Source organism: Bombus affinis, chromosome 13 (assembly GCF_024516045.1).
Source record: "Bombus affinis isolate iyBomAffi1 chromosome 13, iyBomAffi1.2, whole genome shotgun sequence".
NCBI classification, from domain to species: domain Eukaryota; kingdom Metazoa; phylum Arthropoda; class Insecta; order Hymenoptera; family Apidae; genus Bombus; species Bombus affinis.
This window is the reverse complement of record NC_066356.1, coordinates 9,418,771-9,431,718: the sequence shown is the minus strand read 5'-3', so window position 1 is coordinate 9,431,718 and position 12,948 is coordinate 9,418,771. Positions and strand designations below refer to the sequence as shown.

The 12,948-nt window shown below is 38.8% G+C and overlaps 2 protein-coding genes across 12 annotated transcripts in view; both read right to left on the bottom strand.

Annotated features, from left to right (window-relative positions):
* Positions 1–3,602: 3,602 nt before the first annotated feature.
* LOC126923557 (tubulin monoglutamylase TTLL4-like) lies at positions 3,603–6,607 on the bottom strand. Its single transcript, XM_050737121.1, has one exon. It carries the CDS (start codon positions 6,174–6,176, stop codon positions 4,482–4,484), a length of 1,695 nt encoding a protein of 564 aa, XP_050593078.1. The 5' UTR covers positions 6,177–6,607; the 3' UTR covers positions 3,603–4,481.
* A 110-nt stretch (positions 6,608–6,717) lies between these two features.
* Positions 6,718–12,948, bottom strand: part of LOC126923558 (tubulin monoglutamylase TTLL4-like) — a 239,449-nt gene continuing 233,218 nt past the window's right edge. For all 11 annotated transcript variants that reach the window (XM_050737127.1, XM_050737122.1, XM_050737129.1 and 8 more), the window contains 2 exons: positions 10,591–10,649; positions 6,718–9,369 (listed from right to left, as the gene is read on the bottom strand). In XM_050737127.1, the coding sequence (XP_050593084.1) occupies positions 7,668–9,350 (1,683 nt within the window). In that variant the 5' untranslated portion in view covers positions 9,351–9,369; positions 10,591–10,649 and the 3' untranslated portion in view covers positions 6,718–7,667. The remainder of the gene's footprint in view (positions 9,370–10,590; positions 10,650–12,948) is intronic.

Genomic DNA, 12,948 nt, shown 5'->3' with positions numbered 1-12,948 from the left:
ACGTTACGTCCCTACCAAAATTTCATATCACCGTATAATACCATCTTCCTTAATCACTGCCTGTGATCTCCATTCGTTAAAAATACTTTGGCATATCGAGAGAGAAAAAAGATTAATCCTATACTTCCCTCTTTGGGAAGCATAAATATTCTGCGCGTGCAGGCGACTGTGTTAAAAAAAAGTGTGTCGTTTGCTGTAGAAACTACGGTACGACACTTTCCCCGACCGCTTCGACCAGATAAACTTGTTAATTAATCGGAATCGCGTTAATTTAACCGATGTCGATAACGAAGTTCGAACGATCGAGATCTGTTACGATCGACAAGAAGTAGACTAATGCAACGTAAATATTGTACATGTTTATGACCAAACAGCAAGATCCTAATCTGATATAACGTTGTATAAGTTCATGAAGTACATTTGTATGCAACTGACTGCAGAGTCACCAATAATACGAATAAAATAACCATCGAAGGTGGACGCGGTTCTAAATAAATAAATAAATAAAAAAAAAAAAAAAGAAAAGAAAAGAAAGTAGATTATCGCTGTTACGTCGTGCTTAAGTGGTCGTACACCTTGCAGAATCAGCCTCGAGGTATTATTTACGGTATTGGGCTTAAATAGTCGCGGCAAGTGACACGTGAAAGCTGATTTGCGTACAATTACAGGACCGTACGTATACGACGAGGTTGCAGTGTGTATTACTATTATAAATGGTGGCGCGTAAATGATACACGAAGAAGAAATATTACCTGTAAAACGACAATTCAACTTTACAGGTAATATTTCTTCTTCGTGTATCATTTATACGTCACCATTTATAATACTGTACGTAACCTACATAGAGTATCGACGATAGTCATCGTTAATTGCGATCATTCTTTCATATTAATGTCACTAGACGAGCAGCGCTGTCAGTATTTCATCAATCCGTGAAAAATCGAGCACATTGCAATTATCCTTGATAAAGATACATACGGTCATGAAAACATCGTACGCATAAGCGAGGGGAAGGTGATTTTCATCGTGCAAAAATGGGTCACGGGTATACGATAAAATTGTTTCATTTAGCCTTCGAAGAGTCTGCGTCTGAGTTTGAAGTTTAAGGCTTGGTTTTCGTGGAAAATCAATTTCCAAGATCTACTGGCTGCTGCACGTGTGATTAAGTTTGGAGCATGAGTAAGCAGTAAATATCGTAACAAGGGCTTGTATAAAGCTAACGAGCGGTCGTTTCATTCCGTCGAATTATCTAAATATGTACTCTGCTTTGCTATTATCGTCCAGTCACGTGTAATTTCCACAACGAATTACTCTGGACAGTGCTTTTTCCAGGAAATTATCTCTCATTAGATGCTTTCGTGGGGTCAATTTGAACAAGTGACAAAGCGTGATCGTTAATGGACCCACAGAACGTCTTTCAGCGATTAAACATAATGATAAAGTGACGTTCGTTCGATTTTAATCACGATAATGAAAACTTTCTGCTGCGTCGGGACTGTTTTCATTAACATGTGCGACGAATACAGCGAAAGACAAAGATATAATTTAAACGGAATAGAAATAAAACATTGGAATATAATTTATTGAGATATGTATAATTTTATATGCTGGATTAGGTCAGCTGTGTAGTAGTGATACTTGTATGTGAATATCAGTGTGTGGAAGTATGTGTGTGTCTCTAAAACAAAGGAATGTAAACTGTTCAGTCAATTAACATGGAAGAAAGTAGTGAAACGCGTGCAAGTTTGTATCGATGAATATCTTTGAAATCGTTGATCGAATAAATATATAACTATTCCAATATAAATTCTAAGTATAAATTTAGCGTTCCTATACCATTATTTCGACTATTAAGATCCAAAATTCTCAACAGAATTATATATTTTTCTTAAGTTTATTCTACATACAAAACGATGAAATTTCAATTTCTTCCTTTCGCTAATTAAAATTTCGACATTCGTATAGAAAGGAAAAAAGAAATAAAATATTCGGTTCTTCGTTCTCGGTCATGAAATCATCGTGTAATTATAATAAGATAGTTCGAATTTTCAGCGATCTCGAATCGAAGCGAAGATGGGGTCCTTAGCCTTACACGCGATGTTTGTAGTAGTTGCGTAATACATACGTACGGCTCGCATGAATGAATGCATTCATAAAGGCGAACCGACGCGGCGCGCACGTTACACATACAGTGCAATCTCAATAAGAAAATATGTCTATTATGTTGTTACAATAACGATATCAATTCATTGACTGTCGTGGCACTGTGCGAAGCCCATTGTCTTCAAACGACTGTGTACTGGCTGGCCGTATTTGACAGGCCACGCTCTACGCCCGTTCTCTTTTCTTTTCCTTCGTAAACGAAATTCGTTCTCCCATATCAAAATACACCATGTACATATGTATGTACATTGTCCTGTGCACAGGCTGTGAAGCCTGTAATGTAACAAATAAGTAGCGATGGATGCGAATGTTTCACAAGTTGATTCAGCTATTGACCTATTTTTTGAATTATTTGTACTGGAATGGCTATAAAATATATTGGCGTATCATCGTGTCTATTATAGGCAATTACATACCAATTAATTAAATTAGATTCGAGTGTATTAAATTTCGTATAATTTAACGGTATCTTCGTGTGGCTGCAAAAATCTGATACTCTGAAAACGAAACGTATAGAACTCGATAAAGCAAGGTTTCGTTTGAGTTTTCGTAGTCGCTGTAGATAGAGAAGTCCGTCAATTGGAACGAAATTTTAATCGACGTCTGATAAACTGGACTCCTGCTGATTGGACTCATTTGTCCTGCTTGTAAAGGAATATTACTAAGAATATTACAGAGAGCTGTAAATGCGAAGATGTGAAGATCTTCTGAGAAGAAAAAGCGAATATGTCGATTTCACGTGCAAGAAAGCAAGGTAAAGGTAATCGGCGAATGAACTCTATAATCAATGTCGAAGTATAAATAAACGAAAGCCGTACCAAGGACTAGATACAATGACTTTTAGAGATAATTGATTTCGTCGGCCGATCGTGGATCGTACTTCCTCCGGACAAAACTGATATACGATGTTTTAACTGACGAAGCACAGGCTGGTAATTGAATTTAAAGGGCGGAAGCGAAGAAATCTGGTCCCCTTTCGTATTAACCTAATCAAGTTCAGTTGCCGGTATCGTCGGCCGTCGCGGTCACAATAGAGACATTAAATTGTTAGTACGGATTTATTAAACCCGACGCTGTTACAGCCGTGAAACTATTTAACTCTTCGAAGGTCTGCTTCGTTCCAATTACCCGCCAACGACTATAGCCACCTACCCCATATCTTTGCTGCCAATCTTCCGCCGACGTTGATACCTTAATTTCTCCGGAATGAGCAATTAGTTTACAGCGGATTATTTTTATAGCTTTTTAAGATCGTATTTGTTTTTTATCGATGAAAGTTTCTTCACGCTCTACTATATCTTTAATTTTCTACGAATTTCTTTTTTTTGCTCTCTCTATATATTTTTATCTTTTTCTGTTACGCGGTGAATTTTTTGATTTTTGTTGTTGGTGCGATTTAAGGAAATATTGAATACCGTTGGCTCAAAAAAGAAAATTAATTCATCTTACAAAGTACAATTATTATTCTTTGTCATAGTTTCAAAATACACACTAAATTAATAATATCATACAGTATCGGTAGAAAGTGAATCACTTGTTGATTATATATTTACATAAAAATTATATATATTTAGCGTGTCGTTTCATTGAAACAACTAATCATTTATGTGTATAATAAACTTTAATATTTTACAATTCCTCAGTCGATTACACCGAATCAAGAAAATATTGCACACTTTAAAACTATGTTATATTCCGGAATATTAACATTTGTGTAGCGATACGTTTCTTGTTATCAAATTTTATTGTTAAAATAGTTTCGATTAAAAAAATAGCACCAATTTGTAAATGATTCTCCGTCGATCAAACTGAAAAGCAAATAAACTAATTTCCTAACAGCTTTTTAATTATTTGTATATATCTTTTGTTTCTAGATACGATAAGTTACAACTTGTGTAAATTTGTTAAAATGTCGAAAAAATTGTTTCATACCAATGCTCCACTTCGTAAATTATTTACAAAATAATGTAAAATTCATAATAAGCCCATAAAGCATTGCATTATGTTTATCGCTGCAAAATACTACAATGTCGTTCCCCTTTTTGTTACAATATCAACTACATTCAAATTATTCATTCATCGCCAATGTGTTGTTCGATCAGTCGATTAATTTATTTCACTTGGACAAATTGCGCTTGATAATAAATTACTGAAATCTGATTCTGGAAATACTTGTTAATTTTAATCCACGAGGAAAATGAACTGGCTTCAAGTTACTCGAAAAACCACCAAGTGTAACATCCCTTTAAATGCTTTTGCTCGAACAAAATTTCAGAATAACGCTGCCATTTCGAAATAATCACGAGACAGTACCTTCTTCAAGACAAATGATATTTTTTCCTACAAAGTTTCCTCAGTCTCTCGATACCTCTAAATCGATTATGCGTATACTCGTTCTCCCAGGCATCCAATAGCAAATTATAATATCTAACTGCTTCGAAGAAAGGAAAGTATTTGTACGTCTCGCACGTAGGAAAGATTCTCTCGAAGCCACCAGTCTGCACGATCTCATCCTCGTGTCTTATCAAAACTCTGACGTCATCCGGCGTAAGATGTTTCAAGATCGATTTCAAATAATATTTCCTGGTAGCCTTGTTTATAAAATTATACTGCTTCTTTCTAACCTGCCGTGTCAGCATATTCGAGTACAACTGTCGATTGTAACAAATAGCGTTTTTCCTGTAAATCAGCCTAAGAAGCCTCAATTCCTTGCAATTCAATAGGTCAGGCACGTGAAAACCGACCAGATTCAAGTAATCCTCGGCCAATTGTCCTTTGACCAACTTACACAACGGTGTATCAGGTTCCATGGAAGGGAAATCGTTGACTTCGAGCAGCCAAGGTCGATACTGTCTATCCAATAAAACATCGAAACCGAAAAGCTGATAGAAATTATAAGCCGTCATCGAAGTTCTCTTCCAGGCTCTGTGTAAAGATGGTTCCGCAGAGATTACGGTCTTAATAGCTATGTCCTTGATCTTGGTCCAGATTTGAAGAATGTCCACGTCGTCCATCGCCGCCAGATACTTCCATAGACAGTTCAACGACCACATGTTACCCTTGCACTTGTTTGGATCGTCGTTAGGTTTGAAATTCGGATTAACCTTGTTCACGCTGGTGTTCGTTAGGTGCATGAACCTATCCGACAGCGTGTCCACGTGATTAACATACTTGATGGTAGCTAGTCTAACCAAACCTTCGTTATAAACGTAGATCCTAAGGGGATCGATGCTGGTCAGCAACACGTACAATCTCATATCAAATTTAATACCATCGATCAGTCTGGGCGAGGAGATGTATCTTTGAACCACGTAAGATCGATAAGTAGGAATCTCGCAGAAATTGGAAACTATTTTTATTCCGCTGCCTGCGCAAGAATCCGGAGGCTTCACGATCCAAATTCCGCCATTCTTCTCCATCAGTTTCCTCAAATTGGCTCTCTCGCTAGGTAGAACGAAGGTCATTGGCATGTAGTAAAAATTGTTGGCGCCAAACTTCTTCCTCATCCTACGAAAGTTTCTCCAGAGTAGTATTTTGTCGCCTAACTCGTCGCAACTGGGAAAATGATTCACTTTGGAGAAGTTCTTCGTGCGTCTTAGTTTCGTGTAAGCGGAAGTGCTGCACCAAGTGCCGCACCAGTTGTCTGTAGACCTGTTGGTCGTCTTGAAGCCAGAGTTACGAACCACGGCGGCCAGGATTTTTGGCGTGTTTCTCTTTGTCTTCCACCAAAGTAGGTGTCTGGTGATCTGATCAGGGAGTTTGCCGGTGTCGTTCGAATGAAAGATAATGAATGGCGGTACATGGGCGAACAAGCTCCAACGCATCGATAGCAACAAGTTTTTGTCGCCAGAACCGACTGGATCGACGATTGTTCGACGAAACGGTCTGGCCATCATCAGACGTTCGGTGATGTCCACGTAAGAATACATTTCGTCATCCTCGAAATTGTAAGTGGATGATAATTTACCGGAACAGGTACTCGTACTGGAGTCTCGCTGCGATCGAATTGTCATTGCTTCTTTCTCGCCTCGATTGCCTCGTGATTTTTCTGTTTCTGGTCGTGGTGGTCCCGTTAGAATCGAATTGAGTTGGAAGCCAGAGTTGGTGTAACTGGGAATTTAAAGTGTTTGACCGAAAGTGAGAAAGTGAGAGGTTAGTGATGGGTGAAACGAGTGAAGTTTGTGGGTTTATCTTTTTGGATTATCGTGTGTTTTGAAGTTGGGACATGGTTCGTGAGATCGATAGCTGATGGCTTAAAATGACGTTGAATGGCGTGAGATGGGCGAAATTTATTCGCGTTAATTTTCGATTTCTGTAATTTTTATTCGAATTATTTGCTTCATTACAAATATAAGTAGGTATCAAAGTATGTTTTTTGGCTTCATTTATTTATATATATGTTTTAAAGGAAATATATGATGAAAGTATAGTTAAGGGAGCGATCTAGAGAATCAGCACATACTGTATCGATATCAATCTCAATCTTTTTTATTTTACTATCGAGGAATTAAAAGAAGAATTACAATGATACAAAAGAACGACGACAGCTGGAAATAATTGACAATTTAATTCGTTTATTTCATACCTATGTACTTCATACATATAGTTCACAAAAATAGAGAATTTAGATAACAAATTCTAATAAGCTTTTTACTTTCAACTATTACAATTTTGTTTATTGACACGTTTTGTTCTACTGTAACACTGATAACAAGTTCACCTAAATGAACAATGACATCTGTCAGTGTAATTTTCAAGTAACATAACTCAACGATTATAGCCATCTTTTTATCGAATTGAAAATTAAATATTCCAACCTAACTGTCACTTTTGTTTCATAAACAGGTTTAATAAAAACTCAACATGTTAAGACATATTTTTATCAGCATAATTTTCGAAAACTGCCCACCGTTACTGTGCAGCGTTGACTCATTAACGTAGTTTACTCATAAATGTTATTATTTCACGAAGAGATCCGATAAGAACCGAACGTGTCAACAAACATCGTATTAACGGGTTATCAATACACTTCTGTATCTGAATCTGCAAATAAAAAGTATCATAAAAGTACGTTAAACAAGAATTTTACAAATCTGTGTATTTTTCCAATTACGCCGACATAAATTCAAAAACCTGATCCTGGAGATCCTGGATAGAAATAACCAAACAATTCGCTGAAACATTTTCATCGTTGTAAAATGATTTATTAAGCCAAACAATGTCGTACATCAAAAAAAAATTGCACAACCGTGAAATAGGCACATGACGTGAACATTTCGTAACATATCGTCCCTAGATCGGTCATTCGCGTACAACAAGATGGCGATACAGTATACATGTATATAGATATATATGTATATATAAAAAAGAAAGAGAAAGGGCTCCGGCATTTTTCCAATTTCTTTTCCTCCCTTTTTTGCTTTTCTGGTTCATCGCGACGGTTTCGTCAACGCGATCGCGATGAGAACAGCATCAGATTAGGCCCGTGGAGTAAACATAGTCACCTAACAGACAGTTGCCTGCTCCAAATGATATTTCTGCTGGCAGAGTTTCTGCAATCTCATTATCCCTTCCAACCTATTTTCCGCGTATTTCGTCTCCCACGCATCGAACAGCAGGTTATAGTACCTTGGAACGTCAAAGTACTGCAGGTACTTGTAGCTAGTATCCGTTGGAAAAATTTTTTCAAACGTATTCAATTGCGTTAGCTCGTCCTCGTACACGATCAACTGTCTAACATCATCCGGAGTCAAAGTTTTGATTATAGGTTCCAAATATTCCTCTCGATTTCTCAGACTCGAATAAGCAGACTGTTTAACACGTTCATCGTAGCTCAACGCGGTTTTATGTAGCCTGTGATCTTGGCACACTATGTCTAACTGATATCTCTCTGCTAGTTTCTTGGCCTCTTTAGCCGGCAAAGAGTTTGGTAGTTGATAGCCAACTATGTTGAACACAGACTGAATCAATGGTCCTTTGATAGCGCTGTCTAATCCCGAGGAAGACTTCAACGAAGGCGAGATGTTCACTTCTAGCAACCAAGGCTTCAAGTTCTCGTCCAAAAGAATATCAAATCCAAATAGCTCGTAGCAACAGTACCGAGACGATGTGTTAAGCCTTGTCAGAGGGGTGATATTCGATTCACCAGCTATCATCGTCTTCACGACGATGTCCTTCACATTGGCCCATATCATGGAAACGTTTACGTGCTCCTGCTCTAGATAAGACCAAAGCGTCTTAAGTGCCCACTTCTCAGTGTACGTGGAGTTGCTTTTGTTGATACTGTAATTGGTCAGGTGCATGAAGCGGTCGTTGAGGTAGCTTATGTCGTTGTTGTATTTAACGGAGGCGAATCGGACCAGCCCGTCCGAATAGATGTAAATCTTCAATGGGTTGAAGCTCGTGACCAGAACGTAGAGACGCAGATCGAACTTCATCCCGCTGATGAGCTTTGGTCTGGACAAGTAGTGTTGCACGATTACCGCGCGCTTCCTCGGTATCTGGGACCAGCGGTTCACCACTTTTATTCCCGTGCCTCTGGCGGACGCCGGTGGTTTCACGATCCATTTCTCCTTGCTGCCCAGTTTCCTCCACACTTGGCGAAAACAGCTGAGATCACGCGGCAACACGTAGGTTCTTGGAACGAAATCGAACTCTTTCGCCTCGTGTTTCAGCATCATCCTGCTCAGATTTATCCACAGGCAATCCTTTCGGCCGATCTGGAAGGTGCCTGGGAAATGGTTGATCTTCTGCGACTCCTTCAGTGCCTTGAAGCACGACGACTTCATGTGCTTGCCCCAAGTTCCACACCACTCCTGGCATATTTTCATCAGATGAAAACCTGAGTTGGTCAAGGTATGACGTACGATTAGTGGTGTGATCGTGCTGAGATGCCACTTCAGGTATTTGGTTACTTCGTAGGGCATTATTGGTCCCATGCAGTCGAACGACTGGAACATGATGTACGGCGCCACATTGGGGAATAAGCTTCTCCTGAGTGGTGTCTTGCCAGTTTTGTCGCCATTGTTCATGAACAACTGGTCTACGGGTAGAACCAGCTGGTCGATGTCGATGTACGAAGGAATTTCCTCGTCTTCGTCCTCGTTCTGACTCTCGGGGTCACCGTCATCGATACTGTATTCGACGTTCGCGATCTCGTGATGGTGATTGTAGGCGATTACGTCCATCCTGGACAATCTGTAACATCTATGGTGAAACATGTTTGGCTTTAGTTCGATCGGTACGCGATTGGCATTACGCGAATAATTCGCGCAAAGATGAATCGGATTAACGATCATTCCCTCACTTTTGTTGTCTCGCGTCATTTTTGCGGTATATCCAACCTATTAAACGTCGACCGTTTATGGTGTCTCGAGATATATCGACAATACGTCACCGCGAAGGTCGACAACTTCCGGTTAGGTTTTTAATTACAGGTTTCACGAACGAATATGCTATATTAAATATAGATTCACGAATGCGTTTCAACTTTTGTGGATACCTTTTCCGAATTTACGTGTATTACAAGAAACATTTTGAAATTATGTTGACAATGCTACGAGACTCGACGTTCCGTGATTTCAAAATATATAGAAATTGCAAATACGTATATATTTCATATAGATCATAAAATACTTAAACGATCGATTATCCATTATATTAACAAACTTAACAATGCTTATTATACGTTTAGGATGATTAATACTAATTTCTTATTAAATACACGTACGTTTGCGATAAATATCTTGTCATTTCTAGATACATTTTCGAATTGGTTTCAGACTCAGACGATATTAATCACGAACATCCTGCTTCGCGTTACCAATGAAATTTGAAAATGTTTCGTACGCACGCGATATTACATTTAAAAAGCTTCTTTCTCGATTTTCGATCGGCGGAGACTTTCTCGCGAATAATAAAAAATTAAGAAAGGAAAAAATAAAGGTGAAAGAACTTTATTTAAGGCAGGCAAACGGCAGGCGCGGTACAGGCTTAATGAGACAGATAATGAGGACGGAATTCATCATAATACCGTGGCAAACGACACGGCGACGTAATAACTTTCGCGGAACGACACGGCTCGTGTTCGCTCCTCGGTGCTCGAAAAATCGTGCTCGATTTTCACACGATAGAACATACGATACAAAGTCGAATGCAAACCAGCGGTTTAATAAATGATCGGCTTTCGTGCACATCGAAGGGACATCGTTATGATTCTCCTTAAAGGATGGCAGCTCGTAAAAACTGTTATCGATGCGTCGGCCGCGTTTATACGCTATCGCTTAATGAGCTATATCCAGACGAGAAAGTTTATCATTCGCGTGAATCTCACGTCGCAATCGCTTATAACTTTTTAAATATCGTTGAGACTTTCACGTACGCGTTATCAGCCCGTTTAACCAATTTTCCCACAACGTGCCCACCTACCTATTTAAATTATGTAAATGGCAGCTGTCAGCATTCTGCGGACGGACTTGAGCGGCTACCTGAAACAAACATCAACGTTTCTAGTTATCGTTCGAGCGACAAAGTACATTCGGTTTTATCGAACGTCGATAATAAGGGATAATAAGGGTGAAGTGATATACGATGGTATTTGATTACTTTCGTGGTTATTTTCGAGGCTTGTTGATGCAGGTAACTTGTTCTCTCGTGTCGTTGCTACGGCCACGTTAACATTATGGACCAGAGAATACTGCACACGACATGATAAAGTAATATGTTCGACGCCGTATATGTGTGTGACCATTACGAAGCTATGTACTGCATATGATCAAGAGCATCGACACACTCTTCAAAATGGACTTGAATTTTTCTGAGAAGTTGGAAGGATTAATTCACTAGAGGACGTGGCAAAAACATGTTGAAAAAATTGTTGATTTTCAATTAAACGTACGTTACTCTGTATAAGCTTTCGAAGAGACAAGGATAATTCCATTGAAGACGTAGGTGTACAAATAATTCGTTATTATTTTTAATATACAATGTATTATCAGACATGAAAGTGTCGGCAAGATGCGAGGATAAGACATTGCAACAACTCAATCAATCGCTACATTTTCTCTTTCGGCAAGCGTTACACCATATTGAGAAAAATTGCAGAAAAATCGCCAACCACCAACTGGTTTATAATCGAATTATCTGCGAGTGAAATCGATCGATTTCAAGTTCCCTATCGAAGACGAACGACGCGCGAACCGGTCAATTAAAACAACTCTTGAGGCTTAATGCAGCCATGATACGATCGAGACATGCTCCCTCTGCACTCAGTGTTCGGCCCTCGTTATCGATCGATCGGAAACGGAGCCCATCATAAGAGCAAGATGGAAAAAGAAGAAATAAAAATCAGGGCAGGGAAACGAGAAGGGAAAACAAGGTATATTAGGGCAAAGTGGGGTTATTTGAGCCAGTGGAATATTCGAGTCGACCTAAGTAGTAATTGCTCTGTAATTTGCCAAATTCTGTTACGAGAGGATTTTCAAGCGGTCTATATCGTTTTGCTATTAAATTTTTGTTATCAAAAAGCGCGATGAAGAGTGAAATAAATAATACGCATTATGTTTATTCGACCAGTCGCGGGGAGACGCGATCACGAGGAACGTCAACGGGAGTTGTAAATTCTCGTTGCGATTAGGCAATCGACGCCACGAATAGATTGATCCCCCGTTTCGATTAGGATAATAGAGGTGATTTTATCAGTATAACACTTGATTAATAATCCGATTAATAGTCGAGTTATCGTTGGGGTTAGGGGCGTGTAACGAATCTTCATTTGGATTAGCTATTGTTATTATACAACATAGATGATATTTAATGATTATTACAGAATTTGACAAATAACCGTGGCGATTAGATACTTCGAGATTCTAATGACAATGATCTTAGGTTCAATAACGAATACACGGTCAACGGGATAGCAAATGCGATTTCTTCCAAAATTTAAGTCAAATTGAACTTGTCCACAATTCACCTGTAACTCCATTTACTGGCCTCGGTCCAAGTGGAACTGCACTAAACTTACTTGTCCATACTACAACACAACAGTCAACTTACTGGTCTCGGTCCAAGTGAAACTGCACTTATATACCCTTCTCTGTACCTGTCTGTACCCCTCAGGTCAACAATTGTTTTAAGGAGAGCTATACAACTACTCTATACCTCCGTTAGGTAGAAACGTCCATCCCGTGACCGTTTAGATGTGCCACTTTGAGCCCAAGCCTACTGTCTTAAATCTCTGGCAAACTTAATCGGATTAAGTCATAAACAGCTCCTTTTAAGTTTTGTTATTTAAGCATATTATTTAAGCATATTATTTAAGCTGTATTAAAACGCCTAGATTAAAGTATTGGGGATCTTCCCAAAAATTCCAAAAGAAAGGCCCCGATGTTCTTTCATCTCCGACATATACAGGGTGGTTGGTAACTGGTGGTACAAACGGAAAAGGGGTGTTTCTACACGAAAAAAGAAGTCGAAAATATAGAATAAAAATTTTTCGTTTGAGGCTTTGTTTTCGAGAAAATCGACTTTGAATTTTCGCTCGGTACGCGTGCACTTTATCACGTCTCGTTATAACGGATCTCACTGTACATCGTTGTCTCGATGGATATTATCGCAGTTTAAGTTTGTTTTTGCCGTAACGGAAAATGAGGAATACATAATGAAATAATACGAAGTAATCATAAAGTTTATTATTACAAAAATTGCTGAAAATGTTGCCCATTCTGCCGAACACATGCTTCTGCTCTTCTAATTAAATTTCTATGAACACTTTCTAACGTATTCCAT